Source organism: Balaenoptera musculus, chromosome 5 (assembly GCF_009873245.2).
Source record: "Balaenoptera musculus isolate JJ_BM4_2016_0621 chromosome 5, mBalMus1.pri.v3, whole genome shotgun sequence".
NCBI lineage: Eukaryota > Metazoa > Chordata > Mammalia > Artiodactyla > Balaenopteridae > Balaenoptera > Balaenoptera musculus.
The window spans coordinates 118,553,628-118,579,656 of NC_045789.1; the positions used below are offsets into that span (position 1 = coordinate 118,553,628).

Consider the following 26,029-nt stretch of genomic DNA (forward strand, 5'->3'; position numbering starts at 1 on the left):
TAGCCTTTACTTTTATTTCAACATTTCTTTTTTTTCTTATAGGTTTGCTTTGAGGTCACATTGATATGAAATATGGAGTCACCTTTAATAACTTCACCTGGGAAAGAGAAAGACTTCTTTCTTATTGAAGAAACGCGAGGAAAACAAATGACCAAATGAATCGTACCAAATGCTAACTCTACATCTTTTTGCATCATCTGTTTTTAAAACCATCAAGACAAATGACTTGTGCTTTAAAGAATATGATTTGTTCATCGATGTTACTTTAGCAGTTTTAAAAAAATCTTTTTCACCTTAAACTGTACTCTTATAAAATTTAACACAGAGATTTTTAAATCTTTAAGGCCTTGTTTAAAATAGCTTTCTTTTTTAGTTTTCAGAACTTCAATGCTTATGTATCCTTTTTTTACTTGACAAAGTCCTCAAAACTACAACATCAGGAAAGATATGGACTTGGAAACTTATGTTATGGTAATAGACTGCAGCGAATTTAAGTGGACCATTCAAGAAACCATCCATTTTATCATCAGAAGTATCACATAAGTATATAATTCTTAGCTTTAATGCAAACAAAGTTGCTTGAAAATGGCATGGGTAAAATTCTTACGGAAACCTGGTGGCAATCTTGGAAAAACTTATCAACCTGGGAGTATGCTATCCCTAGCCCCTACCAAAGGCTTGTTGAATGAACCAGGACAAAACAGCTGCTTTCTTAATAGTGCTGTACAGGTGAGACCATAATTTCTTGTTAAATTTTAAAAAGCGCCTTTCAGGAAATTCTTTGCTTAATCCTTCTTTAACTTGTAAATTAAGAATAAAGTTATTGACTAGAATGACTTTTTAATATCACTTTCAATAGTAGCAAAATATTTTGACTGGGCATTTTGGTTTTTATAATAAATGGAAATGTTTTTTTCAACAGATACATTGCTAGGGTATAAAAATATCTTGTGGCTTAAAATGTTTACTTAGTAAATTAAGAATGTTTCTAAAATACATAAAATTATTTTTTTGAATTAGCTAGTCAACCCCTCTCTCCCCCCTTTTTTTTTGTTTAAGAAATCCAGTAGGATCCCCATAGACAGCATAAAAAGAAACAAGCTGCATGGATTGAAATGAGAATGCAGAGTTTTTAATCTCAGTACTCAAATTCCTTTCACCCCCCCACCATGGCCTTAAACCCCCTCTGTAGAATCATAATTTGGACACCACTGTTGTAGTTAAATTAACAGTTAATTCATTTTGCTTCAGTCCTTGTTGAAATTCTTTTAATTAGCAAATATGTATTAATCCAACTTTCTGCCTTGCATAAATATCTTTCTTATGTATGATAGTTTTTATTCAACATTTTCAGATTTTGTAGGGGCCTGTATCCTTCTGACCGTTGATTGTATAGTACTAAGGATGAGGAAGATTTAGAATATTGGAATGTTACTCTATTGACGCTAGAATATACCTTAAAATATTTTATTGAAAATAAATAGCTTTTTACATGTTTTCTTTCTATTGCTTTTTTTTCCTCCTGAAAACTGAGAGTAGAAAGAGAAATATTGCTTAATTAACTCATTTGATAAATGAACACATCTAGAATGTGTCAAGTGCTCAGACATCTGACTCAGACTTGTGTTCTTAATTGTCCTCTGTCCGGGACATATGTCAAACTTGAAAGTTTTATAACTCACTCAGGGAAACAGAAGCAATTGGTATTAGAAAAGCATTAATTCTAATTTATGTTGGGACCTTTAAATGACAGTCACTGTTCTGCCCTGGCTGAAGGATCCCTTTGGCATTAAGTGCTGTGAGAAGGGCAGGAAAATATTTATTGAATGACACCCAATATAGAGAAATACCAGACTCCAAAAGACATGGAATTATATGCTTTTATTGAATCAGGCTCTGAGAAAGAGCTTCTGTCATTTCAAATCTTCTCCTGTTACCCCTTTTCCAGTTCTTTTTTTACATTTATGTATTTCCCTCTGTGTCTGTCCCTTTTTTTGGCTCCCAAAATACCGTGTGTAGTTCAGAGAGATGAAAAGCTTATTATAACAAAAGAAAATTCTGAGCAAGGACACTTAACGTGGTAAAGAAAATGGAGAGGTATTCCTATGTTGATATATTTTTTTTTTAAAAAATGAACAGTCCACTGACCTTTGCCATGAAGGTTATTTCTACTTATCTACATAGCTACCAGTTATGGTGCTCATCACTCCTTTGTGTGGATCCAGCTTGCCACCTGGTATCATTTCTTCTGCTTGAAGGATGACTTTTGTTATTGAAAGATATTTTCATTCATTAAAGAAGTTTAAGTTGACAGTTTTTCTTTTAGTATTTTAAAGATTTTGCTCATCTGTCTTCTGGCTTGCATAACTTCTCCTGGAAAACTATTGTCATTCTTATCTTTGTTCTTGTGTTTGTAATGTGCCCCTTTTTTTCTGGCTGCTTTTAAGATTTTCTTTTTTTAACTGGTTTAAAGCAATTTGGTTATGATGTGCCTTGATATAGTTTTCTACATGCTTCTTGTGTTTGGGTCCATTGAGCATCTTAGACCCATGGCTTTATAATTTTAATCAAATGTGGATGGGCTTCCCTGGTGACGCAGTGGTTAAGAATCCGCCTGCTAATGCAGGGGACACGGGTTCAAGCCCTGGTCCGGGAAGATCCCACATGCTGCAGAGCAACTAGGCCCATGCGGCACAACTACTGAGCCTGCGCTGTAGAGCCCATGAGCCACAACTACGGAGCCTGTGTGCCACAAGTACTGAAGCCCGCGCACTTGGAGCCCATGCTCTGCAACAAGAGAAGCCACCACAACAAGAAGCGCGCTCACTACAACAAAGAGTGGCCCCCACTCGCTGCAACTGGGGAAAGCCCGCGCGCAGCAATGAAGAGCCAACACAGCCAAAAATAAAATAAATAAAATAAAAATAAATTTTAAAAAAATGTGGAAACTCTTTGACCATTATTTCTTCAAATTTTTCTATCCCTCCCCTCCTTTGGGGGATTCCAGTTATTGATACATATGCAGTTGGTTGCTTTAAGTCCCACAGTTCACTGATGTGCTCTTCATTTTCTTTCTCATTCTTTTTTTTTTCTCTCTTTCATTTTGTATGGTTTCTATTGCTGTGTCTTCAAGTTCATTAATTTTTTCTTTTGCAGTGTTTATTTAATCTGCTATTAATCTCACCAGTGTATTTTTAAATCTCAGACATTGTAATTTTCACCTTTAGAAGTTTGCTCTGGGTCTTTTAAAAATCACTTGTGTCTATACTTAACATGTCCAATCTTTTCTCTGTCCTCTTGAATATATGAATACAGTTATAATAATTGTTTTAATGTACTTGTCTACTAATTCTGTCTGTGCAAATTCTGTTTTTTTTTTTTCTTTCTAGGTTTGGAATATATTTTCTTGTTTCTTGTAATGCCTGGTAATTTTTAAAATTTTATTGATTTATTTATTTTTGGCTGCATTGGGTCTTCGTCACTGCGTGTGGGCTTTCTTTAGTTGAGGTGAGCAGGGGCTCCTCTTCATTGTGATGCACAGGCTTCTCATTGTGGTGGCTTCTCGTTGCGGAGCTGGGCTCTAGGCGCTCGGGCTTCAGTAGTTGTGGCATGCGGGTGTCAGTAGTTGTGCTTATGGGCTCTAGAGTGCAGGCTCAGTAGTTGTGGTGCACAGGCTTAGTTGCTTCGTGGCATGTGGGATCTTCCTGGACCAGGGCTCAAACCTGTGTCCCCTGTGTTGGCAGACAGATTCTTAACCATGGTGCCACCAGGGAAGCCCATACCTGGTAATTTTTGATTGGATGTCAGACGACATTTTAAGTTTTACTTTGTTGGGTGATGAGTATTTTTATATTCCTAAAAATATTCTTGAACGTTGTTCTGGGATAGGATTAGTTTATTTAGAAACAGTTTGATCATTTTACGTTTAAGCTTTGTAGGCAGTACCAGAACTGCGTTTATTCTGGGGTTAATTTCTCTGCTAGTGGGGAGGGACCCTTCTTTCTTTAACTGATGCTCTGTGAATTATGATGTTTTCCACTTTGGCTGTTGGGAACAGGCACTGCCCCGAACTGATACGTGCTTTGGGCATTCCATCTAATCTTTTGGGATTTTCTTTCCTGGTCTCAGGTAGTTTCCTCACTGTGCTCACCTGAATACTCGAGAGGCCCCCTCACGAGCTCTGGTGTTAACTGTGTGCAGCTCTCCCCACTGCAGCACTCTGTCCCGCCAACTCTAGCTGCTTTGGCTTCCCTGAACTCCCAGCTCCATCCCTTCAACCCAGGGAATCTGCTGGCCCCTGGTGTTAAAATGTCTACTGTATAAACTAATTTACAAAGCCAGTCCTCACTGACAAAACAGCTATTCAAGTAGACTTCTGTCAGAAAAAGCCTGACTTCATTTTTAAAAATTCAGAATATAAATGCTAATATGCAGTTTGATGAGTACTTTTTAAAACTGCTGAGAAATAAATTGTGAAATACTTTTTGTAAGAAATTACTAAAAATGGACATTATTAAAATGTTTTGGATGTAATATAAGTAAGAAAAATGAATTTATATGCCATTTCCCCTTAATTTTTATTATTTTTTATATTATTTTGAGGTCAGGAATATGATGAAAGGTTTATATTCCTTTATTAAATGCATATGCATATATGTATTAATCTTTGGGGAATAACTAAATAAGAAACATGCATAAACATTCAAAATAACTACATTAATTTTGTTAGGTACCATGTTAAAATGAAAAATGCAAATAATGCAAAAGAAAAATGTTTATATTATAAAATTATATTGCTAAAAACTAATTAGTCCAACAACTAGCTTAGGCTTTAACTTAAAACAGGTGGTACAATATAATCAACATTTTTAAATGAAATAGGATAAAGATTAACTATAATGAAGATAATTTTTGGTATGGATTTGTGAAAATCATTTTTATATTGAGTAGTATACAGAGAAGTCACATAAAATATTTTTTCTGTAGTTTAGATCCAGTGTAAGTTAAACATTTTGCTAACCCTAGAAAACATTACATTTGAAAGACTTAATTCGTAAGCCTTATAAGCAGATTATAGAGTTTTCTCTTTTGGCTGAATATTTTGAACTTTTATTTGATGAGAAAGTGATACAATTAAGTAGGTATGCCATATTGGTGTGGTTTTGAGTTCTGTAAGTTAAAAGCAAAGTTAAAATATTTAATAGCTAACATTTATTGTGCTCTTGCTGTGCATTGGTACACTGTGTTTTATCTAATCTAGTTCTTACAATGATCCTAAGAGATAGGTACTACTTTTATCTTCCTTTCAGTGATGAGAAAACTAAGTTTCAGGAAATATTTTGCTCAAGTCAGCCCAAGAGCTGTAAACAGTAAAGCCAGAATTAGAACCCAGGCAGCCTGTCTTCAGAGGGTGTATCACTAACCACAGTGCTGTGCACTTCCCACAACTGTGCTGTCGTGACCTTCATCTTGACGAATGAATTTTAATGTATATTTTATGGTATGATAGAATATGATATGCAAGAAAGTTATTAAACATTTTCAAGTGCTTTGCAAAACACTGAGTTATTTGTGATAACTAAATGAATCCTATTAGTTATGGTTTAAGGAAAAGCAACTATTAAAGAGAAATTCTGAAATGGCTTTTAGTTACTGAGTTATTAAAAAATAGGAAACTTAAAATTATTTGTTTTTATTAACTTTTTTTTTTTGGTTGGGAGAAATGTGAGATGGTGAATGGATTTTCTTGGTTTTATTATTTGAGGAAATGACTGAAAGGTATAGAGAAACTTGAAGATCTTAATTGTTTGTTGTAATAGTATTTACAACAACAAATAGCAGGTTGCATTCAATGCATGCCACTTGTGTACTGGGCACTGCTCTAAACACTTCACATATTACATACATATATTTAACCCTTACAAGCAGTCTATGAGACTGACACAGTTATCCCCATTGTATAAATTTCAGATTTTTCTAGAATGATTTTAAGTATTACACTGATTTATTTAAACAACTACAGTCTTTTTTATTTTGTTTTTGTTTTTTTAGTAGTAAATGATTGGATAATTGCAGCAAATATATTCAGGTTATTTTTTAACTGCTGCTTCATATTATGCTGTACCCCCATGACTACACAGATGCCCCGTTTTTCACTCAGTGTACAATGACCACACAGGCCTCTGCCGTTTTTTCTTGCCACTACATACTGACCCTTATTTGGTACACCCTGACTTTTAACTGCAATTATATTTCCTTCCTAAATTTCAGTTCATTCCAAGTATTATAATCACTTCCTCTCTCAAGTCTCTGCCAAGTCCTGCATTCAGTATCCCTTGTTTCCTGTTCATATAAATTCCTTAACTGAGGAGTTATATTTTTCTTGTTCTGTGCCTGTCATGGTTTTTACATATGAATCCATAGTAATATTTTCTAAATCCATCTTTTATATATGAACTACATGTATATAGCAGTTTTGTACTTATTATTTTTAGTAGTATATATCTGATTATGTACAAGAGATTAAAAGAAGTTATTAGCCTTCCGCAATTTAAAAAATATTTAAATCTGTCTTTCATCCCAGTGAGAAAAATATTACTGTGTTTCTTTCTTTCTTCACATCTCACTATTTTTTAGGTTTTATGGCAATTAGATATATTCCGAAGAAGCTTGCGGGTTCTGAATGGACATGTTTGTCCGAGAGATGCCTGCATATTTTGTGCATTGAAGGTAACCTTTTAATAGTTCTGAAAAATTACTGTTGTTTCTCAAAAGATTTAATTTTATTTGATAGTTTGGTGTGTTTGACATATTTGGTTAGTTTATTTGTAATTAAAGTTATTGTCAAGTGACTTACAGTTTTGAAGAGGAATTCTTAAAGTATGACTTATTCAGGTTTACGGATCCATTTTCCTGTGTTAGGAACATTATATTTTTCATTATTTTGAAATAATCATTTAACAGATGTTTTTTGAGTTACTACTGAATTCTAGGCACTGCTGTAGTTACTAAGGATACAGCAGTGAACGGAACTAATAAAAATCCCTGTTCTCATGTAGCTTATCTTCGTGTAAGGGAGAAGAAAATAAATAAACAAAATGTAAAGTATGTTAGGTAATAGGAGGAAATATAAATCAGGGATAGGTACTAGAGAGTGTTGAGTAGCAAGGAAAGCCTCACTGAGAAAATGACATTTAAATCACAACTTGGAAAAGGTGATGGAGTGGACTAGAGCCTTCCAGGCAAGCAGGGACACAGCAGCTGCAAAGGCCCTGAGGTGGGAGTGTGTGTGACATATTCAAGGAAACCTGACTGGTGGCAGAAGCTTTGTGAGCAAGGGGGACAGTGATAGGAGATGAGCTCAGAGGTCAGGTGAGTTGTGGTGACTTCAAAAATGTCTGCAGATTCTTTTGCACTCTTCTATTGAAAGGTGGAGTCTAATTCCTGGAATATGGGTTGCCCCTAATGTTTCATTTCCATCATATAGAATGTGGCAGAAATGAGATTAGGGTAGATTAGAAAAAGTGATAAAGCTTCCACCTGGCTCTGTCTGTTGGGGTGCCCATTCTTGGAAGTGAGTTGCCATGCTATGAGGAAGCCAAGCTGGTCATAGCTACAGCCAAGTTCCCGGCCAACAGGCAGCACCAACAACCAGCATCAACCTCTAGACACTAGTGAGCGACCTTCAGATGACTCCTAAGTTCCAGCATTCAGACTATTACAGATGACTGCAAGTGGGGCAGAGTTGAGCTGTCCTCACCCAACCTGCAAACTTGTGATCAAAATAAATGTTATTTTTAGTACCTAAGATTTGGGGTGGTTTTGTTATGCAGCAGTAAATAACTGGAACAGGAGTCCAGATTGTGTAGGGCCTTCTAGACCTTTGTGAGGACCTTGACTTTTACTCCTGAGTGATTTAGGAAGTCATGGGATTGTTTTGAGTGGAGGAGTGATATAACCTGTGTTAAGTAGGTATAATATTTAGACTAGATCTCTTTGGCTCCTTGGATGAGAATATATAGAATAGGGACAAAGGCAGAGATGGGGAGTCCAGTATATATTAGCAACTCATTTATGTCATTGAAATTTTTGCCCAAGAATTTAAGATTTGATTAATATGTTTTCAGAAGTAAGTATTTCAGTCTTTTACATTCTTGAGTATTCTTAGTACACACACATATACATAATACAGGAAAATAAAAGGTAGTTTTCATGCTTTATTTTGACTTACATTCCTAAAAAGGCTGTTTGAATAAGTCACCAAAGGAGGCAATTTTATTTTATTTTATTTAAAAAAATTTTTTTAATTTAATTTTATTTATTTTTTTATACAGCAGGTTCTTATTAGTCATCAATTTTATACACATCAGTGTATACATGTCAATCCCAATCAGGAGGCGATTTTATATTCTCTTTTTTATATGGCAAAAATAGGGTTGATGAATGAACTTAGATCAGATTACAGTATCGCATTTTATTTACTCTGCAGTAAATTTTGAATGTTTTGTCCAGGTGTAAAAACTAGTTAAATTTTCTAGCTCAGGTCTTCCCATAGCCTTCCACATCACCTGCCTCTTTCCCCTGCTTGCGTCCCCTGCCTCAAAACACCTGTTCGCGCGCGTGCGCACACACGCACACACACACACACACACACACACACTCACACACTCACTGCACTGTCCTCCTTGCAGCTTCTCAGAGCTGGCTTTCATCTCTGAGTGTTTTCATTATTATTCCTTTTGTCTAGAATGATTTTCTTCCAGATGTCCCTGTGGCTAACACCCTTATTTCCTTTATGCCTCTCCTTAAATGTTATTTTTCCATCAGTGAGACCTTCCTTGACTACCCTTGGTAATAGGTAAGCTCCCTCCCTCTCTCCTACCCCCAGCATCCCTATCCCTATTACACTACTTTATCTTTCTCTCTTGTATTGTATTTCTTTGTTTTTCTCTATTGTACTTATTACATTCTGACATATAATTACTTATTTGCCCTCTCCTTATTACTACAACTAGAACGTATGCTCCATGAGGGCAGGGTCTTTGTTTTCTGGTGTAGAACAATGCCTCACATATACTGGACAATCAAAAAAATAGATGTTAAATGAACATCAGTCTTGTGTAGGATTAATATCTTAAACATTACCTGGAAAAGTTGACTACCTAAATAAGAAATGACTTGTGAAAATATTTTTCATTTTTTATCATTTGTAATTGTAGCTAAAAATTTTGGTTCTGGATATCTAATATCACTTGGCATCTTTCTTTTTAAATTTCTTATTTGTAAATTAAATTTTCTTGTATCAGTGGAACAGATTCTTGAAATATTTCCTAGCCTACCATATGTTGATCTTAAAAGCAATTTTTTTTTGAGATGACATACCCCTTGAGCTAATTAATATAGCACTTAATATGATCAATCCTTATTTGATGGTTTATCACAGCAAACTTTATTTTTTCCCCACTTTCACTCACCTAAGATGATTGTCATAAAACTGGAACTTATTAAAAAGTTTTTCTTGCTTAATTTCAATAAAGAAAATAGAAGACCAGATTAACACCTATAATTTAATGTTCTTGAATGATGTTCCCACTGTTTCAAGTCTAGTGAGTTCCTACTGTTTTATTTGATTATATGTTTATTTTTGTATAACATAATTTTAATTCCTATAGTACACTTTAAGATTTAAAGCAAATCATCTCAAAACTCTTTCTAAACAACTTAGATCATAGTCAGCTAGGGAACAGTTTAAAAATGGGCCTCATCTCAATCAGAATCTCTGAGGATGGGATCTGAGAACTTTACGTGTTTAATTCTTATGCACTAACATTTGATTTAGAGGCTGGGGCAAGCATTTCTACATATTACTCATAGAAATAATTAATTTTTTGTATGGAATTTTAAAGCAAAAGACTGTTAGTTTGAGTATAGAGTTTCGAGTTTTGCTGTTGAAATGAAATTGCTCAAGTGTTTTTTAGTTGTTGGTGTTAAACTTACTGGTCGATGTATTTGTTGATTCCCAGACAATATTTCAACAGTTTCAACACAGTCGAGAAAAAGCACTTCCTTCGGATAACATAAGACATGCACTTGCAGAAAGTTTCAAAGATGAGCAGCGATTTCAGCTTGGCCTTATGGATGATGCTGCAGAGTGCTTTGTAAGTATTTCTGATAATCCTTAAGTCAGAATGGCAGTTGGCATTCCTTAAATTATGCACCTTTTGAGGCAAATAAAACATAAGTTTATAGCAGTGGAAAAGTATCGGAACTGCTCAGTAGATCCTTGTCTTACCTACCCCTTCAAAGCTCAGTTTAAGTCCACGTGTGTTTTGTGTACTTTTGCTTTTGATTATTTGTGCTGCTCTAATTTTTCAGAGTTAGGCTACTAGAATACTTGAAAATTTATTTATTGGAGCAAAAAGGCTTATTATGTATAAATCATAGCACTGAGGTCGTTCTGTTCCACGGGGTTTACATATGCAACACACTCTCCCAGTAACATTTCTCATTACATGCAATGTAATGCATTGCATGCTTCTCTTTGGAAGAGCAGAGGATCTTGATGGGCAGCTGTCAGGGGCAGCAATTCTGATATACACCTTACTCCAGGTTGAGAATCATTGACTGAGGTTGATGTTCTGAGACTGTGTTACCACCATATTGATAAGTAGAGCATTCCTTTGATCAGGGATGTACCTATATACCTTCTTAAATATGCATGTTGATGATTAATCGTTTTAATAACATAGATGTCACCTATATTTAAGACAGCTATTTCTTCTCTTAGTCTTATATCTCTTCAGCAAATTATGTAAATTCTTTCATCAGAAACCCTTTTAAGTTTTGCCTCTCCATGTTATTTCCCTGTCAACATTTCTGTTTAGCTCGGGCCTCTACTCTCAGCATTATTTAAGCCTCCTTACTAGCGTCCTTTTAACCTTATCCTAAGAGTCTTTTTTAACAGCCACCATATTAATATGATTTTTTTCAGATAAATGCTTGCGCTTCAGATATTTCTGTGATTCACATCTGAATCTCTTCTGACATTTAAGGCTCTTTAAATTTAAACTCCAGTTTATCTCTTTGCTTCCTTCCTGAATTTTCCCTTCTGGTGAGATAGTTTCAGTCCATTCCTCACACATGTCTTTTAAATTCCTGTTTTATAGCCTTTGCTCAAGTTCCTGAAATATTCAAAACTTTCCTAATCTATTATTTGTTAAAGTTCAACGTAAGTCACATCTACTAGATAATGCATCATCAAAGCACCCCAATCCGTTCTCCAAATTTTTGAAGAATTTATTACTCTCTATAGAATTCATTTGGCATTTATGTTTTCTTTTTTTTTTTTTAAACATCTTTATTGAAGTATAATTGCTTTACAATGGTGTGTTAGTTTCTGCTTTATAACAAAGTGAATCAGTTATACATATACATATGTTCCCATATCTCTTCCCTCTTGCATCTCCCTCCCTCCCACCCTCCCTATCCCACCCCTCTAGGTGGTCACAAAGCACCGAGCTGATCTCCCTGTGCTATGCGGCTGCTTCCCACTAGCTATCTATTTTACATTTGGTAGTGTATGTATGTCCATGACACTCTCTCACCCTGTCACATCTCACCCCTCCCCCTCCCCATATCCTCTGGTCCATTCTCTAGTAGGTCTGTGTCTTTATTCCCGTCTTGCCACTAGGTTCTACATGACCTTTTTCTTTTTTTCCCTTAGATTCCATATATATGTGTTAGCATACTGTATTTGTTTTTCTCTTTCTGACTTACTTCACTCTGTATGACAGACTGTAACTCCATCCACCTCATTACAAATACCTACATTTCATTTCTTTTTATGGCTGAGTAATATTCCATTGTATATATGTGCCACATCTTCTTTATCCATTCATCCGATGATGGACACTTAGGTTGCTTCCATGTCCTGGCTATTGTAAATAGAGCTGCAATGAACATTTTGGTACATGACTCTTTTTGAATTATGGTTTTCTCAGGGTATATGCCCAGTAGTGGGATTGCTGGGTCGTATGGTAGTTCTATGTTTAGTTTTTTAAGGAACCTCCATACTGTTCTACATAGTGGCTGTATCAATTTACATTCCCACCAACAGTGCAAGAGTGTTCCCTTTTCTCCACACCCTCTCCAGCATTTATTGTTTCTAGAATTTTTGATGATGGCCATTCTGACCGGTGTGAGATGATACCTCATTGTAGTTTTGATTTGCATTTCTCTAATGATTAATGATGTTGAGCATTCTGTCATGTGTCTGTTGGCAATCTGTGTATCTTCTCTGGAGAAATGTCTATTTAGGTCTTCTGCCCATTTTTGGATTGGGTTGTTTGTTTTTTTGTTATTGAGCTGCATGAGCTGCTTGTAAATCTTGGAGATTAATCCTTTGTCAGTTGCTTCATTTGCAAATATTTTCTCCCATTCTGAGGGTTGTCTTTTGGTCTTGTTTATGGTTTCCTTTGCTGTACAAAAGCTTTTAAGTTTCATTAGGTCCCATTTGTTTATTTGTGTTTTTATTTCCATTTCTCTAGGAGCTGGGTCAAAAAGGATCTTGCTGTGATTTATGTCATAGAGTGTTCTGCCTATGTTTTCCTCTAAGAGTTTGATAGTGTCTGGCCTTTCCCTTAGGTCTTTAATCCATTTTGAGTTTATTTTTGTGTATGGTGTCAGGGAGTGTTCTAATTTCATACTTTTACATGTACCTGTCCAATTTTCCCAGCACCACTTATTGAAGAGGCTGTCTTTTCTCCACTGTATATGCTTGCCTCCTTTATCAAAGATAAGGTGACCATATGTGCGTGGGTTTATCTCTGGGCTTTCTATCCTGTTCCATTGATCTATAATTCTGTTTTTGTGCCAGTACCAAACTGTCTTGATTACTGTAGCTTTGTAATATAGTCTGAAGTCAGGGAGCCTGATTCCTCCAGCTCCATTTTTCGTTCTCAAGATTGCTTTGGCTATTCAGGATCTTTTGTGTTTCCATAAAAATTGTGAAGTTTTTTGTTCTAGTTCTGTGAAAAATGCCAGTGGTAGTTTGATAGGGATTGCATTGAATCTGTAGATTTCAGGGTAGTAGAGTCATTTTCACAATGTTGATTCTTCCAATCCAAGAACATGGTATATCTCTCCATCTATTTGTATCATCTTTAATTTCTTTCATCAGTGTCCTATAATTTTCTGCATACAGGTCTTTTGTCTCCTTAGGTAGGTTTATTCCTAGATATTTTATTCTTTTTGTTGCAGTGGTAAACGGGAGTGTTTTCTTAATTTCATTTTCAGATTTTTCATCATTAGTATATAGGAATGCAAGAGATTTCTGTGCATTAATTTTGTATCCTGCTACTTTACCAAATTCATTGATTAGCTCTAGTAGTTTTCTGGTAGCAGTTTTAGGATTCTCTATGTATAGTATCATGTCATCTGCAAACAGTGACAGCTTCACTTCTTCTTTTCCGATTTGGATTCCTTTTATTTCTTTTTCTTCTCTGATTGCTGTGGCTAACACTTCCAACACTATGTTGAATAATAGTGGTGAGAGTGGGCAACCTTGTCTTGTTCCTGATCTTAGTGGAAATGGTTTCAGTTTTTCACCATTGAGGACAATGTTGGCTGTGGGTTTGTCATATATGGCCTTTATTATGTTGAGGAAAGTTCCCTCTATGCCTACTTTCTGCAGGGCTTTTATTATAAATGGGTGTTGAATTTTGTCAAAAGCTTTCTCTGCATCTATTGAGATGATCATATGGTTTTTCTCCTTCAGTTTGTTAATATGATGTACCACATTGATTGATTTGCGTATATTGAAGAATCCTTGCATTCCTGGAATAAACCCCACTTGATCATGGTGTATAATCCTTTTAATGTGCTGTTGGATTCTGTTTGCTAGTATTTTGTTGAGGATTTTTGCATCTATGTTCATCAGTGATATTGGCCTGTAGTTTTCTTTCTTTGTGACTTCTTTGTCTGGTTTTGGCATCAGGGTGATGGTGGCCTCGTAGAATGAGTTGGGGAGTGTTCCTCCCTCTGCTATATTTTGGAAGAGTTTGAGAAGGATAGGTGTTAGCTCTTCTCTAAATGTTTGATAGAATTCGCCTATGAAGCCATCTGGTCCTGGGCTTTTGTTTGTTGGAAGATTTTTAATCACAGTTTCAATTTCAGTTCTTGTGATTGGTCTGTTCATATTTTCTATTTCTTCCTGGTTCAGTCTCGGCAGGTTGTGCATTTCTAAGAATCTGTCCATTTCTTCCAGGTTGTCCGTTTTATTGGCATAGAGTTGCTTGTAGTAATCTCTCATGATCGTTTGTATTTCTGCAGTGTCAGTGGTTACTTCTCCTTTTTCATTTCTAATTCTATTGATTTGAGTCTTCTCCCTTTTTCTCTTGATGAGTCTGGCTAATGGTTTATCAATTTTGTTTATCTTCTCAAAGAACTAGCTTTTAGTTTCATTGATTTTTGCTATTGTCTCCTTCATTTCTTTTTCATTTATTTCTGGTCTGATCTTTATGATTTCTTTCCTTCTGCTAGCTTTGGGGTTTTTTTGTTCTTCTTTCTCTAATTGCTTCAGGTGCAAGGTTAGGTTGTTTATTCGAGATGTTTCCTGTTTCTTGAGGTAGGCTTGTATTGCTATAAACTTCCCTCTTAGCACTGCTTTTGCTGCGTCCCATAGGTTTTGGGTCGTCATGTCTCCATTGTCATTTGTTTCTAGGTAGTTTTTGATTTCTTCAGTGATCACTTCGTTATTAAGTAGTGTGTTGTGTAGCCTCCATGTGTTTGTATTTTTTACAGATCTTTTCCTGTAATTGATATCTAGTCTCATAACGTTGTGGTCGGAAAAGATACTTGATACGATTTCAATTTTCTTAAATTTACCAAGGCTTGATTTGTGACCCAAAATATGATCTATCCTGGAGAATGTTCCATGAGCACTTGAGAAAAATGTGTATTCTGTTGTTTTTGGGTGGAATGTCCTATAAATATCAATTAAGTCCATCTTGTTTAATGTATCATTTAAAGCTTGTGTTTCCTTATTTATTTTCATTTTGGATGATCTGTCCATTGGTGAAAGTGGGGTGTTAAAGTCCCTTACTATGATTGTGTTACTGTCGATTTCCCCTTTTATGGCTGTTAGTATTTGCCTTATGTATTGAGGTGCTCCTATGTTGGGTGCATAAATATTTACAATTGTTATATCTTCTTGTTGGATCGATCCCTTGATCATTATATAGTGTCCTTCTTTGTCTCTTGTAATAGTCTTTATTTTAAAGTCTATTTTGTCTGATATGAGAATTGCTACTCCAGCTTTCTTTTGATTTCCATTTGCATGGAATATCTTTTTCCATCCCCTCACTTTCAGTCTGTATGTGTCTCTAGGTCTGAAGTGTGTCTCTTGTAGACAGCATATATATGGGTCTTGTTTTTGTATCCATTCAGCCAGTCTCTGTCTTTTGGTGGGAGCATTTAATCCATTTACATTTAAGGTAATTATCGATATGTATGTTCCTATTCCCATGTTCTTAAATGTTTTGGGTTTGTTATTATAGGTGTTTTCCTTCTCTTGTGTTTCTTGCCTGGAGAAGTTCCTTTAGCATTTGTTGTAAAGCTGGTTTAGTGGTGCTGAACTCTCTCAGCTTTTGCTTGTCTGTAAAGGTTTTAATTTCTTGGTCAAATCTGAATGAGATCCATGCTGGGGAGAGTAATCTTGGTTGTAGGTTTTTCTCCTTCATCACTTTAAGTATATCCTGCCACTCCCTTCTGGCTTGCAGAGTTTCTGCTGAAAGATCAGCTGTGAACCTTATGGGGATTCCCTTGTGTGTTATTTGTTGTTTTTCCCTTGCTGCTTTTAATATGTTTTCTTTATATTTAATTTTTGATAGTTTGATTAATATGTGTCTTGGCGTGTTTCTTCTTGGATTTATCCTGTATGGGACTCTCTGTGCTTCCTGGAGTTGTTTAACTCTTTCCTTTCCCATATTAGGGAAGTTTTCAACTATAATCTCTTCAAATATTTTCTCAGTCCCTTTCTTTTTCTCTTCTTCTTCTGGGATCCCTATAATTCGAATGTTGGTGCGTTTAATGTTGTCCGAGAGGTCTCTGAGACTGTCCTCAGTTCTTTTCATTCTTTTTTCTTTATTCTGCTCTGCAGTAGTTATTTCCACTATTTTATCTTCCAGGTCACTTATCCGTTCTTCTGCCTCAGTTATTCTGCTACTGATCCCGTCTAGAGTATTTTTAATTTCATTTATTGTGTTTTTCATCGTTGCTTGGCTCCTCTTTAGTTGTTCTACGTCCTTGTTAAATGTTTCTTGCATTTTGTCTATTCTATTTCCAAGATTTTGGATCATCTTTACTATCATTATTCTGAATTCTTTTTCAGGTAGACTGCCTGTTTCCTCTTCATTTGTTGGGTCTGGTGTGTTTTGACCCTGCTCCTTCACCTGCTGTGTGTTTTTTTGTCTTCTTATTTTGCTTATCTTACTGTGTTTGGGGGTCTCTTTTTCACAGGCTGCAGGTTCGTAGTTCCCGTTGTTTTTGGTATCTGTCCCCAGTGGGTAAGGTTGGTTCAGTGGGTTGTGTAGGCTTCCTGGTGGAGGGGACTAGTGCCTGTGTTCTGGTGGATGAGGCTGAATCTTGTCTTTCTGGTGGGCACGTCCACGTCTGGTGGTGTGTTTTGGGGTGTCTGTGGCCTTATTATGTTTTTAGGCAGCCTCTCTGCTAATGGATGGGGCTGTGTTCCTGTCTTGCTAGTTGTTTGGCATAGGGTGTCCAGCACTGTAGCTTGCTGGTCGTTGAGTGACGCTGGGTCTTGATGTTGAGATGGAGATCTCTGAGAGATTTTTGCTGTTTGGTATTACGTGGAGCTGGGAGGTGTCTTGTGGACCAGTGTCCTGAAGTTGGCTCTCCCACCTCAGAGGCACAGCCCTGATGCCTGGCTGGAGCACCAAGAGCCTTTCATCCACACGGCTCAGAATAAAAGGGAGAAAAAATAGAAAGAAAGAAAGAAAGAAAGAGGATAAAATAAAATAAAATAAAGCTATTATAATAAAAAATAAGAAACAAAATTATTAATAAATTTATTAAGAAAAAATCTTTTTAATTTTAAAAATAGATTTATTAATTTTTTTAATAAAAATAAGAAAAAAATTTATTAAGAAAAAAATTTTTAATTTTTTAAAATAAAAAATATGAAAAAACTTATTAAAAAATTTTTTTAATTTTTAAAAATAGAAAATAAAGAAAAAGTTATTAATTAAACATTTATTGGGAAAAAAAATTTTTAAGTTAAAAAAAAAAAACAAAACAAAACGGACGGACCTAACCCTAGGACTAATGGTGAAAGCAAAGCTATACAGACAAAATCTCACCCAGAAGCATACACATATACACTCAGAAAAAAAGGAAAAGGGGAAAAATTAATATATCCTGCTCCCAAAGTCCACCTCCTGAATTTGGGATGATTCGTTGTCTATTCAGGTATTCAACAGATGCAGGCACATCAAGTTGTTTGTGGAGCTTTAATCCGCTGCTTCTGAGGCTGCTGGGAGAGATTTCCCTTTCTCTTCTTTGTTCGCACAGCTCCCGGGGTTCAGCTTTGGATTTGGCCCCGCCTCTGCATGTAGGTCGCCTGAGGGCGTCTGTTCCCCGCCCAGACAGGACAGGGTTAAAGGAGCAGCTGCTTCGGGGACTCTGGCTCACCCAGGCCGCAGGGAGGGAGGGGTACAGAGGAGGCGGGGCGAGCCTGCGGCGTCAGAGGCCAGCGTGATGTTGCAGCAGCCTGAGGCGCGCCGTGCGTTCTCCTGGGGAAGTTGTCCCCGGATCACGGGAGCCTGGCCGTGGCGGGCTGCACCGGCTCCCGTGAGGGGCGGTGTGGAGAGTGACCTGTGCTCGCACACAGGCTTCTTGGTGGCGGCAGCAGCAGCCTTAGCATCTCCTGCCCGTCTCTGGGGTCCGCGCTGATAACCGTGGCTCACTCCCGTCTCTGGAGTTCGTTTAGGTGGTGCTGTGAATCCCCTCTCCTCGTGCACTGGGAAACAAAGAGGCAAGAAAAAGTCTCTTGCCTCTTCGGCAGCTGCAGACTTTTTCCCGGACTCTCTCCCGGCTAGCTGTGGCGCGCTAACCCCTTCAGGCTGTGTTCACGCCGCCAACCCCAGTCCTCTCCCTGGGATCTGACCGAAGCCGGAGCCTGAGCTCCCAGCCCCCGCCCGCCCTGGCGGGTGAGCAGACAAGCCTCTCGGGTTGGTGAGTGCTGGTCGGCACCGCTCCTCTGTGCGGGAATCTCTCCGCTTTGCCCTCCGCACCCCCGTTGCTGCGCTCTCCTCCGTGGCTCCGAAGCTTCCCCCCTCTGCCACCCGCAGTCTCCGCCTGCGAAGGGGCTTCCTAATGTGTGGAAACCTTTCCTCCTTCACCGCTCCCTCCCACTGGTGCAGGTCCTGTCCCTATTCTTTTGTCTCTGTTATTTCTTTTTTCTTTTACCCTACCCAAGTACGTGGGGATTTTCTTGCCTTTTGGGAGGTCTGACGTCTTCTGCCAGCGTTCAGTGGGTGTTCTGTAGGAGTAGTTCCACGTGTAGATGTATTTCTGCTGTATCTGTGGGAAGGAAGGTGATCTCCGCGTCTTACTCTTCCGCCATCTTGCCCAGACCCCTATGTTTTCTTTTTAAATGAACATCTCGAATGCTTAGCACACTTGCCATGTTGATTAAAATATAACAAAAACAACACACACAGTCATGAAATATGCTTTTCATACTTCTCATGTTTATAATTGCTCCATTGCTTAATATATAAATGGATATATTTTGTACAATACTGAACTTTATAGTCTTACTTTCACTTAAGTGAAGTATACTAATCCATAATATGATTATTCATGGGATATCTAGAAATCCAGGCTTAAATAATTGAATAGTTATAAATGTCCTGGGGCAGAGGAGGGAGAAGTTAACTAATTAAAATAATCCATTGGTTAAGCTTTGGTAAAAAGGATAATTTGTTAAAGAAATTAATACCCCTTATTGATGTATATTACAAATCCACACTTTCATAAGAAGTTTGTTGAAGAGCAGATTACTTGCATTCGGGTTGTTAGTGCAGGTATTATAAGCCTTTATCATTGATGTTTTGATTTAAGTTATATAGACTATCGAAATGATCCAAGTAGGATTTTTTTTAATTAATTGCTTTTTCTCAATGTGAGAATGCTGGGAACATCGGAAATCTTGTTTTCTAATATTAAATTCTAGATGTCAGCCACCATGAATTGATTTTTTAAATCTTTATTAAAATCATGTTACATTATAATGTTTTGCTAAAATTTTTTTAAAATCGAATGCTGCAAAAGGTGAATAATTGAGCAGCATTTGAAGGCTTGGTTAAAGAGGGAAGCTGAAAAGCTGACAATGTACATGGCACGTCTGAGGTTAACACTTTGGAAAATACTCAGGTTTTTCAATTTGTAAAGTTAAAAAGAGTTGTGTTTTGAAGTGTCCTATGCAAGATTTGCAACTCATTTGTCTTTTAATGTTTAAATTAGGAAAATATATTGGAGAGGATTCATTTTCACATAGTGCCAAGCAGAGATGCAGACATGTGTACCTCTAAATCTTGTATCACTCACCAGAAGTTTGCTATGACTCTGTATGAACAGGTGAGATGGCTTAACTATTTTATTAGAGACTGTATTTATGTTTTATGATTGATAAATTAGACGTGTATTTTTACCTGCAGTGTGTGTGTCGTAGCTGTGGAGCATCATCAGATCCTCTACCCTTCACAGAATTTGTGCGGTACATTTCTACAACAGCCCTATGGTAAGAACCTCTTAAAGCATATTTACCAAAGATGTTAGTCACGTATGTGATCACATTGAGCCTTTATTTTATGAAACTGTAACATCTATGAATATCTACTCTCTGAGATTAACAAATGTGCTACCATCAGGGGTACTAAGGGATGTCTATCTCAGTTGTTTCTGACTTACCAAATATAGATGTCACTCAGTGAAATGTACAAAATATTAGTCAAAATGTATATCTATATTTATAGCAAGTTTTTGAAACCGTGAAGGAGAGCTTAAAATGACAAGTTCAAGGGTAAATGGAATTGTACATGATTTCTTCATTTTTGCTAAGGTGTTACCTTTGTAGTGGCCATGTCTCCTGTTGGCTCCACCATGTCCCTGCGTAGTGATGGAAGCTAGGGTAAGCAGACAAGAAAGAAAAAAGTGAAAATAATCCTCTGTTAGGTTTATTGCATTTAAGGCCATAACATTCACCTGAAATAAAAATTTGCCATGCTTGTCTGTCCCCTCCCTCCCTAGCCATGAAACATCAGCTTAGGGATCCAAAAATGATATCTAGACTTTACATAATAAGAGTTGTTTGAACACGGCAACAGGTATTTGAGAGTGTAAATATTTGATGTATGATAAACATTGAATGAGGTCATAAATGTTTGCAGATACTTTAATACAAAAGACGAAACATGGATCAATAATTATCAATCAGAATACATTAGTACAGCAGTTAGTTGCTAAATGCTACCAATATTTTTATCATTGCACAAAGTGAATATTAGGTGCTCATCCATTTCATTGTATTATTAAACTTCTTTGATTTATTTTGGATATAGCACATTGTTTCTTAAAGATCATTGAATATAGCAAGTTGGTAATTTGGATATATACAGAGTTAGGAAACATCGATTTAGAGGAACATTCTTTAAACTTCAGTCGGTTGTAGTCAGTTTCATTCACTTTGTATGAAAAATAGGGTGGTGTTCGAATAAGGATAGACCACAAATTAAAAGCTGTAAAACTTTTAAGTCTACTTTGAAACTCTTGTGTAAAATGACAGTGCTCTGAGACAGTATTTTAGGTAATAAGAATTAGAGTTCCGTCAGTCTCTCCCTGGTCCACACCACGAATTGCGAAAGCCCAGAATTTGAATTCTAATTATAATCTCTCTCTTTTTATTGGTGATAAGTATTGAATACCAGTTGTTCAATGCTTACTATGTTCCACGCTTTACATAAATTGTTGCTTTTAGTCTTAACAAAAACTTTTGTTGATCAAGAAATAGGCTTAATATGATTAACCTGTTAAATGAATGAAGATTGAAACCCAGGTCTGGGTTCATTTCAGATTCAAAATGTATCTGGTTAACCACTACTCTGATGCTTTCAATTTTGTAAAAAACCATTATGTGCCTTTTGAATGAGCCTGTCAGATTTAGTGCTTTCTAGTCTACTTGTGAAGTGCTTTAGAAGAATTGGTACTTTTAGTTGTTATTGAATATTGTATATTATTTACCATTGAACTGTAAAATATATCCAGCACTAGGACAGTTAAAATTACTATTAAGTAAAACCAGAGCACCACGAATGGAAACTAGTAGGCGTATTGAGCTTACATTATATATCTTTTTGGAAATGTTTAAATAGTTGTTTAAAGATGCTTAATACCTTGATGTGTAAAAATTTGACTCTAGGAGAAGTTGGATACAAAATGGCACTGATACCCTGCCTAGACTCTAATGAAATGGTTAGTAGTCATAATAGGAACAAAAGGCACAAGCCTCGTTTAAGTAGCTTTGGTTGTGACTTCTGCATTAATCAGCAAAGGGCCCTTCTCTTAGCTGAAAATAACCTTGTTTATGGGAACTTTAGGCCAGAGAGGGAGCCTTTCCTAAAGTTTCTTGTTCTTGTTAGGCAAAAGTTTAAACTCAAGTCCCTGTTTGTTAAGTAATCATGTAAAAGAAACTGTTAACTTAGAATTACCTTCAGATGGAACATCTTACCTCATTCATCTAATTCCAAACAGTAGTATGATTTCATGTTATTTTATTCTGTTCTTGACCTAACTTTTTTCATCATAACCTGCCAAATATCATAATTTTTCATTTCATGGAAATTTACTTCATGGTTAATTTTTCAAACAAAATTGTGTTTTAAGACAGAAAAAATGATCATACCTATATTGATAACTTAGTATTTTTGATGCAAATTTACTGGATATTTTTTAAGTTCATAGGCCAGATTTGGGACTGCTTCTTTCTTTTGTAGCAATGAAGTTGAAAGAATGATGGAAAGGCATGAACGCTCTAAGCCTGAAATGTTTGCAGAATTGCTGCAAGCAGCAAATACAACTGATGACTATAGGAAATGTCCTGTAAGTATAATTTGGAGAACATTAATGTGCTTCTGTATTTGTAAATTTGAAAATAGACATTCAGAAATTACCATGCAAATATTAATTATATCTGGAATTAATTTGAAGAATTTATTTTTTCAGTGTTTTTTAGGTAACTCTTTATACCATGTGAGCTCTTATTTCTTTAAAAACTTGTAACACTGTGAAGGATTTAAGGTAGCATATGTTGATTAAGTTCTGAAGTCTATCATTTGACTAAAGAGAATTTCTTTTTTGTTTTTCTTTAAATAAACATTACAGATGGTATTAGTCTTCCCTCATGTAATATTATTAATGGCTTCAAGGGCTTTATATCTGCTTTTTTTAGGTTGAATTCTTGTTTTAACAGATTTATGGAAATACCAAAGAAAAGTACTTTGATTTAAAATAAACTTTATGTTTAATCAATAATTAAGACAAATACTTTGCTAGAAGTCTATTTTAATATGCTGAAGAAATAAATTTCTGATACATGTTAAGATTGTTATTGCATAATACAAACTGTATAAGGCATTACCTGTGGTATATCTGTTTTGATAATTTCAAAAGTTGTCTTTTGTGTTTTTCTTTAGAGTAACTGTGGCCAAAAAATAAAAATTCGGCGTGTTTTAATGAATTGCCCAGAGATTGTTACAATTGGTTTAGTCTGGGACTCTGAGCATTCTGACTTGACCGAAGATGTTGTTCGGAATCTCGCAACACATCTTTATCTTCCCGGGGTATATCAACTCTTTTCTTTCTCTTCCTTTTTATTTTTAAATTCCTCTAAAACATCTTCATATATTATAAGGCACTTTGTTTTTCAGAACTAAATTTTCTTTCTAAAGGAAATAATTTGCAGATGTGACTCTGATAAAGTTAATCAAATCAGGCTAACTGGAATGCCTTTCTTGCTTAGACTAGGAATGGCTTTCAGTTACAAAGTAAACCATCACGTGCTCTATCCCTGTATCACTAGAGTGATGATGATATGATACTATATGTGTGTGTGTATGTGTTTGTGTGTGTATGATAATGATTATAAATATAAATATTAAGCTAGAAAAATTTAAGATTTAAAATTCATCTACAGCTCTGATCTCTTAATATGCTTTTTACTATCTTAATATATTTTGAATTGGTTTATATTACAATTAAACTTTTAAATAGTTATCTTGAGGTAGTATGCTTAATGTATGTTAAAATATGTGATTCAATCATGAATTATCAGGAAATGTGTAATTTACCTCACATTTTGAGTTTATGTATGTAAAGTGTCAATTCTGTGTTAGAGATACTGTGCTACTAAACTAAGTTGTAGTAAATACATTTTATTGGACTTAATGTTTCTTGTGGACTAATTGAAAGTAGTAATTCTGTTAACAGTGCAATGTGGTGTCTTTAGTACTAATATAATATCAGTTTGGGGCAGTATGCATGAGAAATATTTTTCATAGAGAATCAAATGCATGACTTCAAATAATTGTTCCTTATTTTAAAAAAGATACAATATTAAATATACATTATTTTTAAACAGCTTTTTTATAGGGTTACTGATGAAAATGCCAAAAATAGTGAACTTCACCTTGTTGGCATGATTTGCTACACTAGCCGACATTATTGTGCCTTTGCTTTTCATACCAAGAGTTCCAAATGGGTATTTTTTGACGATGCAAATGTGAAAGAGGTAAGTGACGCTTTGCTAACTGGAATATTTATTGTGATTTTTACTTTTCAGGAATAAATGATATAATAATGAAATAATTATATAAAATTATTATATGTAAGTATTTATATAAAATAGTAATAAGTGAATTTAATTATAGTAGCATCATTAAAGCCCTCCAGTATTAAAAATTAGAAAGCCAAATAGATGAAGCAACTACTTTAGACACCGGACGACAGGCAGTTGAACAGAAAAAAGGGAAACCAACAAGATGAACCCTACAGTGATCCCTGCCTACTGCCTAGAGGTAGTTTATGGATTGCAGTGCAGCGAGGGAGAACCCAAACAAAGCCTAGTAGTCTCACTGAGTTGAGGAAACTGAAATTAGAGTTCAGGGAGGCCAAGATGGCTAAAATTTGCTGGACAGATTACCAGAAAGAAAGCTGCACAGAGGGAAAGCTCTGGAGATTGGCAGAGGGATTCCCTTTAATCTTTGGCTGAATAGTGATCCACCATGTGTAGGGTAAACAAGCACAAGGTGGCAGAAGGGACCACTGGAAAACAATTCCCTAAACTCATACAGGGCTAGAATAGTTTGCATCCGTACTAGCAAGAGTGGGTACACAGGACATCAAGTTGAATCCTCAGAAAAATATCACCTTAATAGTGGGGCTAAATTATTCCTAGACTGAAGATTGCTCTGCACCTGACATAAAAAGCTTAAAATGATGCCTTCCAAGGACCAAGCTGATACCATATAACATAATATAACACATAACTACATGTCAACAATTTAAAAGGAAAACAAAATAGTTCAATAGCCAAAAATGTAGAATGCAGTGAAATTTCAATATGCCATTTCCAAATAGCATTCAGTAAAAAATTACCAAATATGCAAAGAAGTAGGAAGACATGACCCATGCCCTGAAGGAATATCAGTAACAACAGACCTTCTCTGCCATTTCATTTCTTCAAATCACATGATATGGGGTGAGCAGGCAGAGTAGGGAAATGGAGCACACGTTCCTTTCTCTCAGAAACTTCACCACCAGCACCTCAAAAACGAGGGTTCATACTAACTGATCTCAGAGGTCAGTTCCAGGCCAGATCTGATATTAAATTGCCTTAGGAAAAAAAAAAGACCAAAAATGACAGAAGTAGAAATATCAGATAAGAAGGTTAAAACTGCTGTTTGGCTATAGAGAGATTTATTAGATAACAGTCAGTAAACATGGACCATAAAACTAGCTGATAAATTGGACTTTATCAAAACTTTTGCTCTTCAGTAAGGTACTGTTAGGAGAATGAAAAGACAAACCATAGACAGGGAGAAAATATTTGTCAAGCATATATCTAATAAAGGCTATATTCAGGATATATAAAGAACTCTCTTTTTTTTAAATTTATGTATTTATTTATTTTTGGCTGCATTGGGTCTTCGTTACTGCGCGCGGGCTTTCTCTAGTTGCGGCGAGCGGGGGCCACTCCTCATTGAGGTGTGCAGGTTTCTCATTGCGGTGGCTTCTCTTGTTGCAGAGCACGGGCTCTAGGCGCATGGGGTTCAGTAGTTGTGGCGCACGGGGTTCAGTAGTTGTGGCATGCGGGCTCAGTAGTTGTGGCTCGCAGGCTCAGTATTTGTGGCGCATGGGCTTAGTTGCTCCGCGGCATGTGGGATCTTCCCGGACCTGGGCTCGAGCCCGTGTCCCCTGCATTGGCAGGTGAATTCCCAACCACTGCGCCACCAGGGAAGCCCAAGAACTCTTAAACTCAATAATAAAAAGACAAATCAGTTAAAAGTGGGCAAAAGATTTGGACAGTTCACCAAAGAAGATATATGAATGGCCCTTGAAATGATATTCAGTACATCATTAGGCACAAAGGAAGTACAAATTTGATTCACAATGAGATTGCATTACTCACCTATTAGAATGCCTAAAATTAAAAAGACTGACCATACCAAGAGCTGGCAAGGACTCTCGTGAGGCTGATGGAAACAGAAAATTGAACAATCACTTTAGAAAACAGTTTGTCAGTTTCTTATAAATTTAAACATATACTTATCATACAACCTAGCAATTCCACTCCTATGAAAGCATGTATCCATACATAATTTGTACTTCAATGTTCATAGTAGTTTTACTCATAGTAACCAAAACTGGAAACAACTCAAACGTCTATCATCAGGTG

The 26,029-nt window shown here is 36.2% G+C and overlaps 1 protein-coding gene across 4 annotated transcripts in view; it reads left to right on the forward strand.

Annotated features, from left to right (window-relative positions):
* Positions 1-26,029, forward strand: part of USP53 (ubiquitin specific peptidase 53) — a 72,166-nt gene that overhangs the window by 19,368 nt on the left and 26,769 nt on the right. For 2 of the 4 annotated variants that reach the window (XM_036852971.1, XM_036852972.1), the window contains 9 exons: positions 43-395; positions 576-729; positions 6,637-6,729; positions 10,023-10,157; positions 19,543-19,656; positions 19,737-19,819; positions 22,071-22,176; positions 22,770-22,916; positions 23,714-23,863. In XM_036852971.1, the coding sequence (XP_036708866.1) occupies positions 388-395; positions 576-729; positions 6,637-6,729; positions 10,023-10,157; positions 19,543-19,656; positions 19,737-19,819; positions 22,071-22,176; positions 22,770-22,916; positions 23,714-23,863 (990 nt within the window). In that variant the 5' untranslated portion in view covers positions 43-387. Of the gene's footprint in view, positions 1-42; positions 730-6,636; positions 6,730-10,022; positions 10,158-19,542; positions 19,657-19,736; positions 19,820-22,031; positions 22,177-22,769; positions 22,917-23,713; positions 23,864-26,029 lie in introns of those variants that run through there. The other 2 variants (XM_036852973.1, XM_036852974.1) reach the window with 2 other exon arrangements.